Source organism: Psammomys obesus, unplaced genomic scaffold, assembly GCF_907164565.1.
Source record: "Psammomys obesus unplaced genomic scaffold, mPsaObe1.curated_primary_1811, whole genome shotgun sequence".
Lineage (NCBI taxonomy): Eukaryota > Metazoa > Chordata > Mammalia > Rodentia > Muridae > Psammomys > Psammomys obesus.
Genome location: NW_026596143.1, coordinates 835,001 through 857,332, shown reverse-complemented (window position 1 = coordinate 857,332; position 22,332 = coordinate 835,001). Strand labels below are relative to the sequence as shown.

The window sequence follows — 22,332 nt, the reverse complement described above, 5'->3', positions numbered from 1 at the left end:
AAAAAAAAAAGGTTTCATATTCTGCTTAGTCAGTGTTTAACTTTTACATCTCACTTAAATAAAAGCCTTTCTCTGGAGCCAGTCAAGGGAGTGAAGCTGACACTTATTTCTGAACTGGTCTTATTGGTTAAATTTCTACAGTCATGGGGAAACTACAGTTTATGGGAAATCAAAGGTTTGCAGAAGAGAAAAAACAAACAAACAAACAAACAAAAACAAATGAAACGAAATAAACTACCAAAAAAACAGCTTAATACCCTAGGGGGAAACGGAGAAGGAGCTGGGTTCCCCTTCTGGGTGGATCCCTGGGTAGTCAGTTATTCCAGGTTGAGCTAAACCTGGTTTATCAGCATCCTTTCTGGAGCATCTCAGTGTGCCAGACACTGCATCCCATCCCTTCATCTGTGCCATTCAGCCAGCAACACACACATTCACACTCCTCTGTGCAAACCGTTCTCCGCTCATCTCAGTGAGAAAAACCTGTCCCCAAGTACCAACTATTCCAGTGGATACATCATTCCCCAACATGCTACAAAGGACAAGGTACACATACGCTGACGTCACAGGAGAATCACGTCTCTTTGTCATCTTCCATTATGCGCTGAAAGAGTTCTTGCTTCTCAGAAGCAATCTGAATAGTACAAGTACCCCTCCCCCCACCAAGTCTTATGTATTCCAGTCAAGGTCTATAACACAGACCTAAGACAAACAGGAAGCAGCTTTAAGAACGTGTCAAATTGCCATAGTCAATCAGACCCAGATGGACTCTTCCAAGGACTGGCAAGGCTCTAGAAACATCCACCCTGGTAGTGGACTCAGGTGCTATGCGTCAGTGATCACCTAGATTTGGTGTCCTTGGTTTCAGTGTTCTGATTACTGAAGGAGTCTCGGATCTTTACCACTTCAGCTGCACACAAATGTCCAAAAGATTTTGTGTACCACTCCGGCATGTGGCCCCTGTCACACAAAAAGAAAAGGTGGCAAGTTATTTAAAACAGAAAGGACCAAGATATGATGAAGGCCGTCTTGTACACTGTTCCCCCTTTAATTTTAAGTATGAGATTGTGCTTAGTACCTCAAGAATGAGAGGAAAACGCTTCAATAGAGAGCTGTACCAAAGGTACATTTCCATTTCTTTCTCTGTTTGATATATCGACCTGACTTGTCCTGGAACTAGCTATGTAGACCAGACTGGCCTCCAACTCACAAAGATCTGCCTGTGTCTGGGATCACAGGCTTGTGACACTACGCCCGATTGCAAGATTATTTTTTTCCTGCAGACAACCCCCAGACCTGTCCATTCCACAGAACGTTTGTAGGAGACAGCATTGAAAGCATGGATACTCAATGGCCCTGCTTAGAGACAGCGTCAGGATATATCGCAGAAATGCATTGTATGGGTAGCTGACGTTTACGAAGGGAATTTACTGACCAAGAGAGCATTCACTGGTTGGTTTTGGGCATCCTTATATCTGATGAGTCACATTCATTTACTGCACAAAGCATTAGTATCATCCATTTAAAAAACACGCACACGGTGAGTATAAAATGGGAAATATCTACTTGTTAGTTCAATATAAAATATACTACTTCCCGTGGCTTTAAATTTGTGACAAAAGTACCAAATGTGGTAGCTTTAGTAGCACATCTCCTAAGGAATTCGGATTGGAAGCAGTACCCAAAAGGACCGCAAACATCAGGGTTCTGCTTTATAAGCACTGCTCTCCATTAAAATCTCTGAACCATGGTGATAGACTCATTTTGCCATTCTTGGCATTATATGGAAAATCAGCAACTTCTGCTAATCGGCAAAATCTGTGACTCTTCGCTTGTCAAAACGTCAGACGGATCAGAATGTACCTTAAATCAGCTCTGCACATGTAGGTGAGCTTGGATTTTCCTGACCCGCAGGGTTCAATCAAATATCTGGACAGGAGCACATTCACTCTCACGCCTACCACGGGTGCCCGGTCGTGATCCACAGACGTGAGTAAGAGGGCACAGGCTCCCCTGGGTAAGTTAGTCCTCCAGGTCCTGTGGAGACAAAACCAACGGGCTAATGGAGTTTCTCAGGAGCCAGGTTGGAAATGGCACCTCCCTCCTGGTGTCTCCCAATCCCTGCGCATGGACTCTGGGTGGACGAGCTGCATAAGGCAGCTTCTACTTGGTGGAAATGCCCAGTCACCCAGCCCAGTCTCTTTTTGGAAAGGAGCCAGTTTCAAGTATTTTTTTAAAAACTGTTTTTACATTCCTTGCATTTCTCAGGATGTGGACATCAAACAAGCAGGGAACAGTAACGTGACATTTCCTCAAAGCTTTTTGAGAACGGCTCCTTCAATAGCCTTCAGAGGACTTGAGAATTACGTAGAAGTCAGCCTTAACCGCATCTCACTTGGGACTAAAGGCTATTTCCTGCCTTATTCACTCATTCGCTGTTTCTAGACTAGAGTATCTATACTCAGTGGGGAAGGAATGGAGCACCACAGCACACATGCGTTTGAAAAGGCTTTTTTAACTTTTTGAGCTCAGTGTCAAGAGGTATAGCCTTACTCACTGGAGCACCCCGCTGGCATAAATATAAATGCGCTTTGAAATCACTCGGCACTTTTCCTGACATCTACACCTGGTTTTGAATATCATAACCATATGGCACGTTTGAGTGACACAAGGGCTAATGTTTAGTTGTCCATGCCACAGTCATAACAGGTTGGAAGCTCTCACCTCAACACGACGTAGTCCCGGGCAGGGTGGGGCGCCATGCTGTTTTGGACGTACTGGTAGATTTCAGTCTGGCTGTCCAGGATTTCGATCACCTTAGAGTCCAGCAGGTCCACATCCCAGAGGTGCTGCTCCTTTAGAAGGCGCTTTAAGATCTCCTCAGGTGCAGCAGGCACTTCAATGGTTGACCTCCAAAGCCTCAGGGGTGGGCCTTCACTGACCTGAAAAGAAGATGTGTGGAGTTTTGTTTGTTTGTTTGTTTGTTTTGTTTTTCAAGACAAGGTTTTTCTTTGTCCTGGCTGCCCTGGAACTTGCTCTGTAGACCAGGCTGGCCTTGAACTCAGAAATTCAGAAATCAGAGCCTCTGCCTCTTAAGTGCTGGGATTAAAGGCATGTCCACCACCACACGGCAAGATATGTCTTTCTTCATTGCTTAGGTGATGCATGTGATTTTGAAAGCAAAATCTGAGTGGGGAACATGGCTATCTCTTTAGAGGCTGATTAGTAAATCGATGCAGTTCATTGGCTACTAGCCCCCGATGCAAGAGCAGGCTAGGAGTGCAAACAAAATAGTGTAGATTCTGATCAAAATCCATGACGTCTGTTTCGCAGGGCTTGTGTGAGGATGGCTGTGACAAATTCAGTTATTCCATCCCAAAGGCTGTACCTAACCACTGTGTTTATTTTCAAGATGGGAGAGACAGTGCTGATGAACACCTTGATGGGAACTATATGCCGAGACATAAAGGATGCTGCAAATATGACACAGAACATGAAACTATTTTCTTTAAATAATAATAATAATAATAATAAAAATAAAAATAAAAATAAAAATAAAATCTAATCATGTCCTCAGACACCCTTCAAAACCCTGGAGCACTAGTGAATCTTCCAGGCAAGTACAGAGTAGTGGTTGCCAACCTTCCTAATGCAGGTCCTAATGCCCTTTTCATACAGGGCCTCGGGTCGTAGTGAGCCCCAACCATAAATATCAGATACGCTATCCCTGAAAGGCTTTTCGACCCACAGATTGAGAATCACCGGTCTAGGATGATTCTGTAGAAGAAAGGACTTCACATGCAGACGGAGGGTTTGTTCCTCCGTCGGGATGGTAGACATCCCTTCTGACCCAGGGAATCTCAATCACCCATCTGCCCACCACAGGGACAGTTGTCCATGACAGGTCTGGGGTAGAGATTACCACAGAGAGTACAACTGGGCAGAGAGTCTCACGTCTGATGACTCAAAGTCATGACCACGGGAATGAAGCAGGGAGAACACTGACCTTCTTGTAGGACAGTTCAGCCTGCTCGGACGTAGGGTAGCTGACCCAGCCTTTGAACTTCTCTTTGACCTCCTTAAACAAGCTGTCCACACAGTCCTGGAGGAAGTGTCTGTAGTCAGCAGGGTGATCATTACCCAGGTGTCCCAAGGCCTCCAGTGTAAGGGGCTTCAGCTCCTGCTCCGTGTAAGAGTTGCGACATCGGCTCATTTCCTCAGGAACCTAGGAGGGACACCAGAGACAAGAAGGTGATGGGTCTGCCAGCACCTCAGCAGAAGGTGAAGGCAGAATCAATGGCCTGACTCAAGCTGGCAGCCTGTTCCTGCTCCTGAGAGTTGGATCCAAGTATTCACAACAGGGCTCACGTGGAGCAAAGCAGGTTTCTCAGATACAATTTTAATCCCAGATAATTTGTTCCTTCTGCTTTTTTAAATTTCTCTTCCTCTGGCCCCTTTTCCTCCAGATAGGGTTTCTTGTGTGTGGTCCTAGCTATCTTGGAACTACCTCTGTAGACCAAGCTGACCTCAAACTCTGTTTTTACTTTTAAGTAAAAGGTAGACAATTGAATGAAACATTAACTGTAGTGGGTGTATGCATATACACACATATATTTAAATACATATACATAAAAAATGCCTGTGTGTGAGAGAGAGAAGGGAGAGAGAGTTGAGTTGAGTATGGCAATTTCAGCCTATGTACATAATAATCTCCACTTTTGAGAAAGACCTTTTGTGCGTGAGAACAGGTACCAAGCCATTGACTTTGTGCCCATCCACGTTATCCTTAGCCCAGCAGCCAAGCTTCTGGATTGTATACCTGGAAGAGCTTCTTGCACTCAGCAATCATGTGGGCCAGCCCTTGAGTGGCAGCTAGGTTTTCATTCAGATCTTTCTGGTCTGGTTTGCCCAAACTCTGTTTCCTTTGCATCACCCTAGGAAAAAAAAGAATGGGTTTTGATAAGCAGGTTAAGTGGTTCAAAGAAACTTTTACTTTGTTAAGCACAGTTTCTCATAGTTTTATTAAAAACACAACACAAAGTACTAACTAGGTATATTCTGGCTAAATATCCAGGGTATTTAAAGAGATTTTATTAAGTAGTTCACAAGAGACTGAGGTGGGAGCTGTTTGGAGTTGGGATAGATGGTATCGCTATTCTCACTAGCTAAGCAAACAGGATCCCGTACCTTAGGTAAGGGATAAGCCTATTGTTTCCTTGAGGTTTGGTCTTATTCTTATCTGGCCCCTCTTCTGCTCATCTCCTGTAGTTTTCTATCCCATTAAAGCTGGAATGTCCCGACAACTTTTAACACTAGTTAAAAGGCTATTTAAGTATTGTACGGCTTTCAGGTGCAATGACTTCAATGGGTCAAGCTGAGAAACGCTTTTCAGGTTCCTATGTTATACATTTGGAAGAAGATGTGTTGAGACCAGCTGGTCACCTTTTCTTCCTGTGGTGGTGGTGGAGGGGGGCGGTCTTATTACGAACTATTCTTGTAAGAAATGCAAATAAGATCTCCCATTTCTTCCTTCCAGAGCTAACCTTTCCTCAAACTTCACTTTATTTTTGAAAAAAAAAAAAAAAGGAAGAGGAGGAAGAGGAGACACTTAGCAGTTTGTCCATCACCTATGACTGTCAGGACACAAGAAGATTAATGGGAAGAAAACAGCTTTTTGCCTGGTGTAGAGGAAGTCCCTGGGGAAAATTAGCTTTTGTAGGCACCCAGCTTCCTCCAGTCTCTCTACAGACACTCCTGCCTCCTGTACATGTATTCTAGGCAGACACAGTTGCCAGTAATTGGCTTAGGCTGTATGTTAAGAACAACTCTGAGGGCCAACGATAGCCTTTGTCCTTTGTATGTAGCCTTGCTTTCAATTTCAGGAACAGGCCAGAAATGTGTCTTTCCTGATCATGGAGGCTAAGGCTCAGGGATCATTCACCCATGATTTTATAAAAGTAGGTCTGAGAGGCTGTTTGCAGGGAGAATGGAAACAACACCGTTTGATTTGCCTTCAACACTGCTTGTGCCGAAACAGAAATCCATGGAACTCTCTCTCCGGACCCCTGAACTTAAAAGACAGCTTTTAGAAAGGCATACTAGGAAAGTAGACAGGGGTACGTGGCTGCTCTGTGAACTAAGAGTCAGAACAGCGGGAGCAGGAAGGGCTTCCAAGAAGTTCACATTCTGGCCAACTGGTGATCAGGATAACTGGTGGTACTGTTGTGGGAGGTTATAGAAAACTTGAGGAGGTAGGACTTAGCATGAGCAGGCCACTGGGGGTAGGTCTTTGGGTGTCTTGTCTTTGATGACGTGTGTCATTCTCTCACCCTCCCACCCGGCCATCATGAAACAAAGGCCCTCTCTTGTCACCCCGTGATGTCCTGCCAGATACATGGGACGACCAACCACGGGCTGAGTCCTCTGAAACCGTAAGCAAAGTCAACCTTTACGCCCTCTGCGTCAGGTAATTCTATCTCGGTGACACACAGGGACCTACTTCCAGGACTATGCACTTCTGCTCGGGTCAGGTAAGAAACCGACAGGGACGCAGGCACACGGCCTTAAAGGAAGTGAGATGTCCCACAGGAGGCCCGGGCATGCTCCTTGCATCTGATCTGTACCTCGGAGAAGAATTCTCCCTCTTCAGGGTGTTGAGGTGGAAGAGAGAAGGAGCTAAGCACACGGCCAGGTTGGTGGGAGTCATCTGGTTTTCTTTCACAGCCGCCGTGACATCGCTCAAGAAGTAGAGAAGCGTCTGGAGAACCTCCCGGTTCTCGTCAGGCAGGAGCATAACGGCTGCCTTGATGGCTTGGAGGCGCTGGTCCTTGGGCACATCTGTAGGGCACAAGCATTCCCGCCATCAGCTCGGTAATTTTCCATGAACAGGGCAAGTCCGCATCCCAAAGCAAACACCGGCATCAAACACTGAACAAGCACTTGTAGAAAGCGTACTAGAGATTAATAAGGAAGAAATTATGGGCTGCCACCGGCGTCACTGCCCTCAAGTATTTCCTGCCTCTCGGGGGAGTTAAAACATTTCAAATACCCACGATACCGACACACTCTTAAATGGACCTTAGAGTTCAGCTCTCTCAGTGTGCAGAACTGTTTCTTCTAAGCACCTAAAACAAAGCTCTCTAATTTGCCATCTTCATTATTGAGATCATTCTCCATCTAAGAGTCTGTAGTTCCAATAAAAAGTTTATGTGAGACACGCGGCAGACGTTAAGGATGAAGACCGCCCGGCTGATTAGAAAAGCTTCCGTATATCTGGGGGACCAATTCTGACCCATTTGCTCATCCTTGAAATGGGGTGAAAAGGCTGTGAAAATACAAAGCTGATTTCAAAAGCTAGATTTTAAATGATGGCCTAAGTTTTAGAGAGTATACCAGGAAGCAAATGTCTGAAAATGTACATAAGCCTATAGAAAAATTTACACTGCAGTAAGTCTGTGTCCAGCCTTCCAGTCATATCCACAGGCAAACTTAATTTTTTTTTTTTTTTCTTAAAGCATGTGGTGGAAAAATCAAGTCACTTAAATGCAGGGCCATAAGACAAACTGATTAAACAGCTCCATGGTTACAACGAATAACAAATACCTCTGTGGGGGAAAATGTGACCTGTGTTTTCATAAAATATGAAAGGAGAAACAAATAATGAAGCAGTCCAGACCAGCTCCGTTTCTCATAAAATGAAGCTCAATGCGTCAGTTCTAAAGATTATTTCAGTGCTAAGACAAGCTGCTTTTAAATCTCACTGCCCTGGATGCCACCTGAGCCAAGAAAAATACAAGGCTGTGAAAGCCATGAACCTGATCTTGATCATTTATTTCCACAACTGTTTGCTTTAAGCTGAGCTCAAAAGTGAGGAGGGCATTCGGACTGTTTTCCCAGGTATTTCTGGAAGGGGCCATGACGAATAACAGAAAGAAAAAAAAAGATTATTTATTCATTTTCCAGTGAGATAAAACACACAGACACCAGAGAAATTTTAAATTCTCTGTGAGGGAGGTGGAAAGTAAAATGGTAAGTGTACAGACCAGGGAAAGGGGAAAGAAATGAGAGGAGGGGAACAAGGCAGAGAGGGAGAAGGGTTGATAGGGGCCAAGCACACGATTTTGGTGTGTATATTACACTGCTCTAGAAAGATGACGCTAGACTTGACTGTAAAAATGTAAAATTGCTTCGGCATGTACAGCCTCAGCAGGAAGGCTTATTTTATTTTATTTTTTTTTCTGTTTAAGATGAGGTCCCATGGAGCCCAGGTAGGCCTCAAATTCAGGATGTGGCCAAGGGTGATCTGGAACTTCTGAGCCTCCCATTTCCGCCTCTCAAGTGCTAGAATTGCAGATGTACACCACCACATCAGGTTCATGTCATGCTGGAGCCAACTGACTACTTCATGCAAGCTTCACAGTCACTGCCAACATACTCCCAGGCCACACAAAAGCGGCTTTTCAAATCATTCGCTAACTATACATAAACCCAATACGCACACAAACTGCTAACTCCTGCTTCCAGAGGGCTTTTTTTGTTTGTTTGTTTGTTTGTTTGTTTTCTTTTCCTTTTGGCAGAAGAAGGACGTGTTTCCGTTGGTCCCAAGAAACCCAGTTTCAACAATCTTAAGAAGATGCAAGGATACTTACATTGGTAGATCTGTAGGAAGGTTTCGGAGAGTTTGTTCGTCATGAGGGGCTCAGGAAGATCTCGAAAATACTGCTTTAGCATGTCCGCCACATCATAAGCAGACTGGCCCTCGTAGTTGACATAATCTTCGGCACTCTCATTCATCTGGCGGAGAGCCTGAATACGGGATTTGACACCCGACTTCCTGAAGAGCCCAACCTTTTGGGAAGAAAAACATTAGGAGTGACGATAGAAGCAACACCTTTCCCACAGGGAGGAAAGGCAGGGGGGGGGGGTGGGGGGGGGGGCCTGAAGCTCAGTTGCCACAGATGGATCTCCGGGCAGCTGCACTACTCACCTGGTCCAGACAATGGTTACGGAGGTAGCGCATGGCCTGCTGGATGCTCTGAGGCAAGGGCTGTCCTGAGCGCTGCACGTTCACGGTCAGCGGGACCCCGAACACACTGCGGTCCTTGTAGTCCGGAACTTTTATCCTCTTCATGAACTTGGGCACAGCCCTGTTTAAACATGGTGGTGGCGGTGGGTGTAGGCACTCGTTCATCTGCTTTCACTCACACCCCCCCCCCTTTTTTGGGAAACAAACCTACGGGTTTGATCCCTGTCAATACAGGGACTATTTGAGTGAAAATAATAAAGTGACCAGTTCAGTTTCCAGGCTGCACTAGCCACATCAAAGGCCTGACTGGGCGAGTAGCTGCTACAATAAATTATGTGAGTCTAAATACACCAGAAAGACACGCACGGTATATACTCACTCATATAGACATATAATATAGGATAAACCTAATAAAATCTGTATCCCTAAAGAAACTAATCTAGAGGGAGGATTCTGGCTAAAATGCTCAATCCCCATCCTGAAAGGCAAAGAGGATGGACATCAGAAGAAGAAAACAGGAAACAAGTTAGAAGCTTCCCACAGAGGGCCTCTGAAAGGCTCTGCCCTGCAGACTATCAAAGCAGATATTGAGACTTATGGCCAAACTTTGGGCAGAATGCAGGGAATCTTATGAAAGAAGTGGGAAATTGTAAGATCTGGAGAGGACAAGAGGCCACAAGGAGAGCAACAGAACCAAAGACTTTGAGCACAGGGGTTTTTCCTGAGACTCATACTCCAACCAAGTACCATGCATGGAGATAACCTAGAACCCCTGCACAGATGTAGCCCATGGCAGTTCAGTGTCCAAGTGGGTTCCATAGTAATGGGAACAGAGACTGCTTCTGACATAATCTGATTGGCCTGCTCTTTGATCACCTCCCCCTGAGGGAGCAGCCTTACCAGGCCACAGAGAAAGACAATGCAGCCACTCCTGATGAGACCTAACAGACTAGGATCAGAAGGAAGAAAAAGAAACCCTCCCCTACCAGTGGACTTGGGGAGGGGTATGCATGGAGAAAGGGGAAGAAGGGAGGGGTTGGGAGGGGAGAAGTGAGGGAACTAGAGGGGGGATACAAAGGAAATAAAGTGTAATTAAAAATTAAATTAAATTAAAAACAAAATACCCTTCCCCCCCAAATACTGGAAAATGTCCTAGGGATTTTTTGGGTGTATGTGTGTGAAAGGACAGTGCTTTTGGGGGTAAAGTAACCCAGAGAGCCTCAGGAACATTGGGCAAGGGTTCTACTGAGCTAAACCCTAACATTTCCCCGATTTCTTTGTTTTTGTAAGACACTTTCTTACTATGAGGGTAGTTCGGTCTAGATACCTGAGTCAGAGCTGTAAGACCTGGGCAAATCCCGTTATCTGGGGAACCTGTTAATTCCTGTGTATGTGTATGAGTATGTGGTCCTAGCATAGGACTACTTGACATGACAATGGTACAGGAAGGAAGAGGCAAAAATATGTAATGCCCTATTAGGGATTTCTGATTCGAGTTTGAGAAACAAGTTCCCATTTTCCCTAAAAGGGTACTAATCCCTTTGGGTTCTTCAAGAGATATGAACCGATTCAGATAAAAAGATCTGGGTAACTAACTAACACCGCATAAATATCAGCATATACGCAATGCTGACTGGCTTGTCACACTGAGAACTGAGACCAGAGCTCAAATGGGGCATGACCTGAAGTCAAAATAAATTCCCCTGCCTATGACCCCAGAGAAAATGGCATCTTCAGGCTTCTATGGGAAAGTGAAAAAGGCACAATGGGGGTTTTGTGAGGCTCCCCAAGGCTGCCAGCCGTCCTGAAAGCAGGCCCACCCCCAGCCATATAGGAAACAGCAGGAAACCCATGTCAGGCATTTAAGCCTGTCGGGGAGACATCTGAGCTCTACAAATGACCCCTGTGAGTGAGACCAGAAAGGGCAAGGCCAAACAGGAAAGGGACTTTGGGCAGAAGTGCTCCTTGCTCTCCAAATTCCACAATGCCAGGTTTTTACATTTGGTTTTTGACTCACTGGAAAAACTGACCAGAACTGAAATAAGAGGGTGGACTTTGAGATTTTTTGAGGATTTGGTGAGAAAGGGGGCGGACAACCCTGAAAGGAGAATCTAAAATATGCAGTTTTAAATAGCAGCGAGGAAAATATTACTCTAAGCATGGAGGGACACCACAGAAAGCCAACTGCGCTGACTTCTGGGTGCTTGCCCGCAGCCATGGCATGCCACTCTTGATGGCTCTAGAAAAGGAAAAGCCAGAGAGTACAGCCAAATTTGTGTTTCCATACAGTCAAGCATACGGTACTATGATAGAAGAGTGCATAATACTTGCTTTGTTGGGGGTGAAGAGCCTGGCTGTGGAATGTGGAAAGAACACATTACACTCCTCACTGAGAATCTGAAGCATTCTGGGATACATCGGTCAATCCGTATTTCTGTCATTCGGAACAAACAACTCTGTGCTTAGGCTCATGTAACTGCCTTAGCTCGGGAGGCGCTTTGATGCTGTGGCTAGATTCCCTACCCACGGCTGGGGGGGTGGGGGCAGAGGAGAGGAGCAGTGCACCTTGCTGATCAGACTATCTCAAGCCACTGTGGATGGCCAAGGTGGCCGCAGAGTGCTCTAGGGGAACAGACGGCATCTCTGTCTTCGTAACAACTGGACAACAAACAGCAGAGTGCCTGAGATGCTGCAAAACAGAGACCTGGATCCAGACACAGTGCTTGTGTTTGTACCAAATGAGTGTGTACATAGATTATGTCACATCCACAACCCATCTAGCCTGGCTGTCCACACCTTCAAAATTATGAAGAGTTCAACATCTAGTCAATTCCCACTTTTTAAATCTCTCTGTTTGTAGTAGATCGTGGTAGCACATGGCTTTAATCCTAGCACTCAAGAGGAAAAGCCTGGCACCTCTCCTCTGAGTTTGAGGCCAAGCTGGTCTACATAGTGAGTATCAGGACAGACAGAGTTACAAAACAGACAGACCTTGTCTCAAAAAACCAAACCAAACCAAACCAAACCAAAAAAACAAAAACAAAAAACAAAACTCAAACAAACAAGAATAGTATCTATATGAGGTATTAGAGCTAATTACTTTGAATTTATTACTCCCTGAGCATTTTTTTTTCCCCAGAGAGCTTCCCATATAAACAATAAAACAAAAAGCCTAAACTCTTTAACACAGGTAGATTTCTGAGTCGTGCTCCAAACATTCACTCAAAAATAACAGTGTGATGGCGTGTGGGCTTAGCATGAATGAAGGCCTAAGTTCAATTTCCACCAGGGCTTAAAAACAAACAAACAAACAAAGCATGCACAAATATGGCCAAATAATATCACAGTATCGCATCACTCTTCCTTTCTTCCTCCCTTGGGCATGACCTGACAAAGTCAGTGTAACCACCTACTGTGGGTTATTCCTGTACCTGCAAAGAGGGCGCCTGTGCTAGGTGATGTGAGAGGGACGCAATCTTCCATGTAAGGGGCTGAAAACCCAACCGACCAGCCCCGCAGTTAATTTCCTGAAACTCCACCAGCTTCAGCTGGACTGAAAACCCAGCCTCAAGGATGTCAGACTAACTGCCCAAGGATGACAGATCGGAGACAAAGGACAGGATGGACACACGCTAGTGCTGGGACAGCCTCGCGAAGCACAATGGCATCACCTGCAGCAATAGTTCATCGCGCACTTTATTCTCTTACCAGCTAAAGCCATGCTTGTTGGAAGGCGTGTATTTTTCCAGCAGGGCTGTCAATTTCAGAAGTGAGTATTTCTGCAGCAGGTTCATCTGGGCCACAGACTGACAGTTAATCTGCAGAGACACAGAGTTCAGGCTTGGCCGGTGAGAGCTCTGAAAACTGTGCCACCTCAGTCTGTGCCTGCAAGAGAACAGGGCGAAAGGAAGTGAGTTCGACAGACACTTCCTCGTGGGGGACAAAACAGGTCACATGCTACTCACTGGCATCTCGGGAACCAGGGGCATTGATGCCCCTTTCCCTTTTTTCCGTAATAGAAACATGAACAGTCCTTCCTACACAACCACAGAAGGTTGGTGGCAGCTCATCCTCAGCAACTTAAACTCGGCACGCTCAGTTTCTAATGTTTTCATGGTTCTTGAATAAGGGTCCACACCCACCACAAAAACAGCCACTTTGTTTTGGATTGCTGGGGTCTCCTGTTTGGGCATTGTCCCTACGGATTTATATGGCTGCGTATGTGAATGTCAGATTGGATCCCACCAAGCAGACCCCTCCTCATTTCCACCTTGGCCTAGAAAGAGAAAGAAGTGAGGCCCTTACCTATTGCACCTGGTCAGGGAAGCCCCTACCCCAGAGTCCCTTCTTTCTGGAATGTCAGTGGGCTCTTCAGGCTCATTGAGGGAGTTGCCTGTGCTATCCAAGTCACTGGGTGTCCTTCGGTCATGGTCCACGTCCAGGTGTATCTGTTTTGGAGATGACGGGCAAGGGGACACAGAGTCGAGGGCTGAGTCCGAGTCCCCCTCGTCTGAAAACTTTTCAGACCACTGGTTCACTATCCTCTGCATCCCCTTCACATGGTAGAGAATGTCATCCAGCTCAGGGAAGATGTCCTCATTCTCCAGGTCCGCCAAGTCCCCCGAGCTGGAGTAGAGCATGGAGCCCGGCACGTTGTCATAGATGCTTAGGCGGCTGCTCAAAGAACTGGAGGAGTTGCGTCTCTTCAGTTCCTTAGGACTGTCGTTGCTGTTTTCTCTCCGCAGGCTGAGATGGCTGGGGCCATGGAAGCTTCCAGTCCTCCAGTTCACGGAACCGTTTCCCGAGGGACAGAAACTGCCGTTGGAGAGGGCCTTAGGGAAGGTGCCAGGCTTGTGGTCCTCCGGAATGTAGAACACGGTGTCCTCCGGGTAGCTCTCGCGGTTTTTGTAGTTCTGCTCTGTCACGTTATTAAAGGCAGGTTGACTGAAAGGGTCGAAGCCCTCCAGATACATGCCCACCCGCTTGTTACAGGTGCTGAGGCTCCGTGTCCTGGTGACAGGGCTGGGTGTGCTGACAGCGCTGCTGGTCTCCGACTGGCTGCTGCTGCTGCTGGTCTGTGTGGAGTTGGACACGCTCCTTTTTCGTACCATGGGCACGTTGATGTGGTTGCCATTGAGGGCCGAGATCTCCACGCAGTTTAGCTGCTTCAGCTTCTCCTCGTCCATACCCTCCTGCAGAACGGGGGCGCTGATGATCAGGCCCAGCTTGGAAGGCGCCTTGTGCTTGCTGTGGTGGGAGCCCTTGAGCTTCAAGCTCTCCATCCTCTTCAGCAGGCTCCGTGTCTTAGACTTGGTGTTTTTCTCGTGGCCTTTCATACTGAAGCTGAAGCTGGACAGTTCCTTGGGTGAAGGTAGGCTGGAGAAAGAGTCATCATTGCCCACAAAGTGGCCGGAGGAGCAGACGCTGAGGACGGAGTTAGTTCTGGGTGTCGCAGCCTCCCCGCCATGGGGCACGTGGGTGGGGACGCTGCTGCTGGTGCTGCTGAGGCTTCGAACTGACGACACCTCCTGGCGCTCGCTGAGGTCTGTCAGCATGCTTTCGCGGCTCGTGGAGCTCCGCAAGTGAGAGTCGTCTGGGGACCCAGGGATCGGATCCTGCTTCGGACAAAAGACATCAAACTCTTCCAGCCTGGACCACCGTTTGCTGTCCCTCTGGAAAGTCCACTTGCCGCTTATCGCACAAGGCTCATCTTCATCTGAATCTTCACTCTGCAAAGACGAAATGAAGCCATTTATGTGCTGGGCAGGTGGCAGGACATAGGTTAAGATCCGGGACACACCTCGGAGGATACTCCCTAGTGTCCATTACTCACTTCTTTCATAATGTTCTTAAGTAAGAAAAGTGAATTTAAAGACTTTATTATTACTTTATTTAGAGAATGTGTTTTTATGTATGTATGTATGTATGTATGTATGTATGTATGTATGTATGTATGTGTATGAACGTATGTGAGTGCTCCTACCACGTTCAGACTACTGTTCAGAGTGAGTTTCCTTCTCACTGAAGGTCCTGGGTATAGAACTTGGCTGTCATGCTTGGCAGTAGGTGCCTTTAGCCCACTGTCATTTCACTGGCCCAGGTATAAAGACTTTAACAGAAGTCTGACCAAGCGTTGCCAGCTAAATAAGTTATTTTTATTGAAACTCTGGGTCTTTAGGCTGTTCATTAATTGCTCACAAAGGGCACCTCTGAGATTGGTGAAAATTCCAAGCATGCAAAATATTCTGAACTGGAACAGGAGTCAGCAGTGGTGGGACTCCCCCTGGACCGCCTCCAGCTTAACTGCCTGTTGACAGAGCATGTTTATGTTCTCCTGTGCAATTAAAAAAAAAAAAAAGGCTATTTTCAAACAGTTAGTAGGATAGCAGGTGAAGGGTGCTGGAAAACAAAACGTCAAGCTATCCCCCTAAAAGAAATGGAGAGCAGGTATGGTGAGCTATCACGGGGCAGCCCAACCCTGCACCACCTCTTACTGGTACTTTCAATGTCAGACAGGCTCCAGGCACTGCAGCAGGGCTTCAAGAATGCCCAGGGAGTGCCACCAGCCTGGGGCATTTGTAACCACTAAGGCAGCTGATGACGCTTGACTGAGGTGCAGGAATGGGAGCTGTCCCGTCAGGCTATTGCCTTTCAGAAGGGAAAGCAGAAGAGCAAATCGGTACGCTAGCTAGCCTTGCCACTGGCATGGAAAGCATCTAGAGCCTGGTGCCTCTGACCAGCTTAGTGGGTGCCGAGCAGTCCAGATCATTCATGTAAAAAGCTTACCTCCCCGGACAGAAACTGTTGGGTAATTAAAATGTATACTCTCAACAGTCAGGACTGTGCTCTTTACTGTAATTTGTGGTACTACACTCCCAGCACTCTGCCTCGCCCTTTTCCATGGTCTCACAGCTCTTACCCAGAAAAAACGCTCTCTTGACGCAGCACCACCACTCAGAGTGTGTGGGATTTCCTGTCCTGGCCTCTTCCTCCCTGCCCCCACTCCACATCCCCTACTGTTCTACAGTATCTCCCAAGCCAGCCTTCGCTTTCATCTTGACAGCTCTGAGATGGAGTTACTGTTTCATCCGGGAAGCAGGAAGAGTTCTAAAGAATGCTAGCTTTATTTCCTCTGGGGAGCCATGCAAAATTCCTCAGTGACTCAATAGGCTTCATGGGTTTTTTCCTTTATTTTTTTGGTTTTTTGAGACAGGGTTTCTCTGTGTAGCCTTGGCTGTTCTGGACTCACTCTGTAGACCAGGCTGGCCTTGAACTCACAGAGTCTGCTTCTGCCTCCCCTGGGATCACAGGTGTGCGCCACCATGCCCGGCTTAGGTTTCATGGAGTTGATCAGGAAAGATAACAAGATTTCTTCAGGTCCAGAGCAATAGACAACACAACCCACTGCTCTCTGCAAACATGGGTTTTAACATTGCGTCCTGGCTGCCCCCACCCTGTTACATAATTCAGGTACTCACTCGCTTCCTATTGGGACTGATCTCCAGCTTCATCACTGCACACTTGTTTAAAGTATTTAATCGCCTGCAGAGCAGAGAAAGGACATTAGCAAAGAAAGGAAACCACTCGTGGGCAGGCAAATATTTCCTATAAAGAACTGACACATGAGTTGAGCGTCTCTGAACTCATCTCTAATTTAGGCAAGTATGGTGAACTTCCAGTCCAAAGTGAGTAATTTAGTCCCAGGACCTCAGTGCATGCCTTTAACCTTGTACCTAGCAGGCAGGTGCAAGTCGGTCTCTGTGAGTTTGAAGCCAGTCTAGTCTAGCTGGTGAGTTCTAAAAAAAATAACAGTGACTGACTCAACTTAAAGATGCCTTTCTATTTCTTATACTGTTTGTTTAGATTTCACATTTTGCTTTTCTGTAGAAGGCAGTATCCTAGAGCTGCAAGGTCAGGGCCAGTCTGCTTCAGGGACACATGGACAGCAATAAGGAACTGAGGATGGCTGCCCTCAGTATGTCCAGTGCACCCCATTTCACCTCAAATACTAATCAGAAAGGACAGCGGGCCTCAGTAATTTCCAGGCCAACAAATATAACCACCTCAGAATGTAATTTTTTTTATAGCTTAAGTTTATTAAACAGAGATGAAGTTCCAGCCCTCTTTAGTAAGTACTTAATGCTTTATACAATTTCCTATCAGGAGAGAGCGTTTGTCGACAGCAATAGCACAAGTGATTAAAGATCCGTACGATGCAACCTCAGGTACCAAAATCTCATGGAGTTCAAACAGGCACTTAGATCACATTTTTCTTTGGAACAGGGGTCAAATCGCTGCTTTCAACATTTTGACCCCATCAACAATAACATCAGTTTAACATTAGACAAACACAGGGATGGCAGAGTGGCTCAGTGATGAAGAACTTGCCTAATATACACAGGGCTCCAGGTTCAATCATTAGTACAACATAAACCAACCAAGCAACCAACCAACCAGCCAGCCAGCCAACCAACCAACCAGCCAGCCATCAATCAGCTTTATTAAAAATAAAATACTTAGAAGTCACAGGAAAAAAAAAAAAAACCCCACACACACCACCCTTTAAATAGCCCCTAACTATAGTGTGTGCACGATGTGAGTGATGGCTCACCAGGCCTCAGTCCTTCCTAATATCCCCCAGATGACCATCACGGAGTCTTCCTTAAATGACCCTTCTCAAATGTGTCTGCCTGTCGTCTCATAAGTCTCAGGCATCTCCCCATCGGTCCTGTGTTTCTTCCTAAAGCTGCAACCTTACCTTTTCGTGGAATAAGAGCGCTTAATTCCCTCCACTTCAACTGCTCCTGCCCTCTTCTCGGCCTTTATCTCCCCTGCCCTGCTCTGGTAACTTGTCTGACAACCTGGATGCACCAGGATAGGCAGCATTTCTGCAGCCTGATAAGCCTGCCTTTGATTGCACAGATTATGTGGAAGCCTGTTTAGAGAATAAACAGAGATAAAGCAGAGCGCCGAGCCTCAGAAAGCTTCTCTCCATGGATGGGGAGGGAACAGAGAACAGCTGAGGCCCGCTGGCAGGCTCAGGGAAAGGTGTAGGGTCTCTCTCTAAGGTGCCTCAGTTAAGAGACACACCCACTATGTTTCTGTCTCCGTCCCACCCCCGAAGGGCTTTAAGAATGCGGAATGGCTGGAGTCAGTCTTAGGTCTGGGTTTCATTAATCAATCCTGTAATCAAATCCCCACTTGACTCCATTTGGGCTTTAATGGTTGAGTGGTGTTTATAACTAAATTTACTAGGCATGGTGGCCTTATGGGGGCGGGGGAGGTGCGGACACTTCACAAACTCCAGATTTGAGCCAAAGGACAATAACAACAAAAGACCCAGGACCTGGAGGTTGCGTTTATAAAAGTCAACTTTATCTTTTTTATGTTGGTATCACCGCACAAATGGCATTGCGTTCTGAATGGCCAAAGTTACCCTCAGGGCTTCTGTGGCTTCATTTATTTCCCCTCATCACCTGCCCGCATTCCCCAGGTTCCCTAAAGAATGCTTAAGTAGTAGGACCTGCACATTTACAGAGGGGAACAGGGACATAGGAGGTAGCTCTAACCAGAGAAGAAACTCATCTATCTCAAAAAGCAGAACAACAGAGGGGTGGTCACTGGAAGAGTGGCAGGGACAGTGAGTCCCAAAAAGACAGATGGCAAGCCTGGGGTAGTAGCTCAGGCCTGTGATCCCAGCACTCAGGGAGGCTGAGGCAGGCGGATCTCTGTGAGTCTGAGGGAAAACTTGGAACACTGGGGTAGCTATAGATAACATTAATTTTATATCTTAAAATAGCTAACTTGGATATTCTCAAGGCAAGAAATTATAAACGTGTAAGGTGGTGGATATGTTAATCCCCTTGATTTGGACACGCACCTTACATGCAAGTATTGAAACATCACATGCTACCACACGGATACATAGTTATGTCACGGCAACCAAGAATTAGGAAATGGTCCTAGCTAGGGGAATTGTCACTGTGTTTGGTTGAGGCACTGTGCAGTGCACTTTTAATGCTCTGGCTCACCTTTAGTCCTCTGAAAACCTTCTGCAACAGATATCATGGTTTATTTTATTTTTATTTTATAAGGTACAAAACAGGAGCTTAGAGAGCTCAGGAATCTTGTCCAAGGACCCAGGATTAAAACAGGATGGCCCAACCTGGGCACGGCGGCACACGCCTGTAATCTCAGCACTTGGGGAGGCAGAGACAGGTGGATCTCTGAGTTGGAGGCCAGCCTGGTTTACAAAGTGCATCCAAGACAGCCAAGGCTACACTGAGAAACTCTGTCTTGAAAAACCAAACCAAAACTAAAACAAACAAAAAAAGAAAGAAAAAGACCCCCCCAAAAAACAAACAAAAAAAACAAATAAAACACACCATACCAAAAAAAGCCAATGCCAGCTCTGGTACTCAAACACAGCACCTTCTACAGTTGGTTCTGAAACCAGTATTAATAATGGTTAAAAAAAAAAAAGGAGGCAAAGCAGATCCGAACTACCACCGTTCCAGTAAGTGGATGACATACTGCTATCAATGACCATCTGTAGCCTTGGGCACCCATACTCCCATCACCACCCAGGGCCCAGCTCCTCGGGAATGTGTGGGTCTTATCTCCTGGGTAACCTGGGTCTGTTCTCAAGACAGAAGGAGCTAAGGGTGCACTATCAAAGGTTCAAGAGCTTTGCTGCAGGGAGCTGCAGGCATGCAGATAAAAGGAGAGCAGGTGGGGCTCTGGGCCCCCTTGCATTTTAAAATTAAAACAGAAGAGAGGATAAGGAAAGAGAGGACCTGACAAAAATTCTTCCAATTCCTAGCATTCACACAACATAGGTTTAAATTATTTGTTTCCGGGTATCAACCCAGCACTTGGGAGGCTGAGGCAGGAGGATTGCTGATTCTAGCCCAGTTTGAGCTACATAGCAAAATCCTACTCCAAGCAACCCCCACCCCCCATAACACACATCCAATTACTTGCTTGTTTTTAAACAGAATGTTAAGAGTAACAAGGTTCGGATGTCTTGGGAATGCTTGACATGGCTTCGGTGTATCCAGGGTGGTCCGGGGACACAGTACATCCTGAAGATGACAATGACACACAACGTAGTTTTCCTTTTCATTTGCCAGCTATGGTTGGTAAATGGAGTCAGCTTAAATTCCAAAGGAAGACAGCAATTTGGAATGGTCCTGACCTCACAGAAGACAACATTTCACTAGAGGCACCCTTGCACTGCTCACAGTTTACAGCGAGATCCGTCTGTGCTTTGAGACATGCTGAGCACGCTTTCAGTCTTGAGTACAGCTTGCTCATAATCCTAGCTTCCTCACGGCTTTAGATTATTAGGCAAGGTAGCAGGATGGAGGGGAATGATAATCTCTTTGAGGGAACAAGTCCATTGCTACCTGACACTAACATTAAGAACAGCAGGTGGCCTACTCATAATTGTGGTTTTTGGTCATTACTAAACTTTATATTTAGAAAGTACCATTGTTCTCACTCATGCTGTCCCTGCCTTTCTGTCTATGAGTCTTCTGCCCTGAGTAAAAAATATTAAAAGAAACCAGCTCCTTTTAGCTTTTTTGTCAAAACAGTTGTATGACTTACAAACATAGGAATCTGTAAAGAAAAAGAAAAAAGCTGCTGTGGATGCACAGAGAACACACTTACTTCATGGCAGAGTGCACAGTGTCTAAGTGACAGAGCGCTTTAAATGTCTAAATGGTGGAAAGATGGATGTCCACAAAAAGCCTGTCCACAGAGAACATCACCAGCCAAGAGGAGAGGTTTGTAAACATGTTTGTAAACACACCACAGCCTTGTTATCTGATGCAATTCCCTGCAATTCCACAGGTGGAGGACAGCTTTACAATTGGCATATGTAGCGGATAAACCCAAGTATCTGAAGACCAACGGAGGGTTTTGAAATCTGCCTAGAGCTCCCATCTGTTACCTTCTCTGAAAGCCAAAGCCACTGCCATTAAGTGACTATGTGGACAAAGGCTCTTGGGCTTTCCATCTCCCCAAATTTTGATAACTTACTATAGCTTTTGAATAATTTCTCTCTTTTGTAATTATTTTTTCAAACAGGATCTTGCTGTGTAGCCCAGAATGGTTTTGAACTCCCAGGTTTTTTTATTTTGATTTCTTTCCCTCTGCTTCTATGGAAGGCAGATTTGGAGCATAAATCAAACTGTAGAGTATGTCTTTTTCCTTCTAAAAAAGAAGTTGATTTTGAACTGACCGTAAGAAAAAAAAAAATTCTTCAAGAGTTTAATCATAACTCTCTGGGCTGAAATGCTGCAATGGTATTTTTCTGACCCAGAAATTCCTGAGCTGTTGATGCAGTTCAGAAGGCCCATTCCCTAAGTGGCTTACCATGTGTGAGATGGGTGATCTGACAAAAGCTCAAGTATTTCCTAAGATGCCTCTTCTCAATGACCTCATTCATATGCGTTACCGGCAGCGATGACTTGAGAATGAATTAATTCTGCCACACAGCTAAGCGCGAAAACATCTTTAAAATGTCCGGGGCGGTTCATATTCCAGATGCTAACTTCTCTCCCTCTCCAGACTACACTGGTGACATTTTTCATTCCAGGTGACGCAGCGGCGATATTACATACTTCAGGACACAAACTTGCTTTTCCCAGAAAAATGTGTACATACCCCTGGGCACTAATGACTAAAGCTGCACATTGTTCTGGGGGTAAATGTGGCTTTTTTTTTTCCCCTTTTCACAAACTACGAAATCTAGTCTTTTCCATACTCTATTCTAAACATTTAACCCATCTTTCCCCAAAACCACCCTACCCACGCTCACTGCTTCAAACATTCTGTAAGGATCTGCATGTGTGCGCGTGTGTAACAGTACTTTCACAGCTGTTGTGGTGTCCTTCACGTACACAGGAAAAGAAATACCAGGAATCATTTCACCTTAAGATGTTTTTCCCAGTTAAAGTAGACACTGAAGTTAGGACATGGATACAGAGCCCAACCATGGCAAGCATGAGGGCCTGAGTGCGGCTCAGTCATCCAGGTAAAAGCCAGGCCTCACAGCACTAGGGCTCACTGGCTAGCCAGTCCAGCTGGTCTGTTGAGTTCCAGACAAGAGCTTGCTTCAGAAAAAACAAAAAACAAAAAACAAAACAACAACAACAAAAAAAACCAAGGTACAGAACAGCCGAGGATCCCATTGGATACTAACCTCCAGCCTCTGTAAGCATGCACACACGTGTGTTCATACACACAGGGACACGGACACACACACACACACACACACACACACACACACACACACACACACA

The 22,332-nt window shown here is 45.9% G+C and overlaps 1 protein-coding gene across 3 annotated transcripts in view; it reads right to left on the bottom strand.

The window, feature by feature from the left end:
• Window positions 1–6: 6 nt before the first annotated feature.
• The window catches only part of Dlc1 (DLC1 Rho GTPase activating protein), a 384,088-nt gene continuing 361,762 nt past the window's right edge, over window positions 7–22,332 (bottom strand). For all 3 annotated transcript variants that reach the window (XM_055593391.1, XM_055593392.1, XM_055593393.1), the window contains 11 exons: window positions 16,501–16,564; window positions 13,328–14,751; window positions 12,731–12,907; window positions 8,984–9,143; window positions 8,646–8,844; window positions 6,621–6,834; window positions 4,817–4,931; window positions 4,004–4,222; window positions 2,722–2,939; window positions 1,861–2,034; window positions 7–957 (listed from right to left, as the gene is read on the bottom strand). In XM_055593391.1, the coding sequence (XP_055449366.1) occupies window positions 837–957; window positions 1,861–2,034; window positions 2,722–2,939; window positions 4,004–4,222; window positions 4,817–4,931; window positions 6,621–6,834; window positions 8,646–8,844; window positions 8,984–9,143; window positions 12,731–12,907; window positions 13,328–14,751; window positions 16,501–16,564 (3,085 nt within the window). In that variant the 3' untranslated portion in view covers window positions 7–836. The remainder of the gene's footprint in view (window positions 958–1,860; window positions 2,035–2,721; window positions 2,940–4,003; window positions 4,223–4,816; window positions 4,932–6,620; window positions 6,835–8,645; window positions 8,845–8,983; window positions 9,144–12,730; window positions 12,908–13,327; window positions 14,752–16,500; window positions 16,565–22,332) is intronic.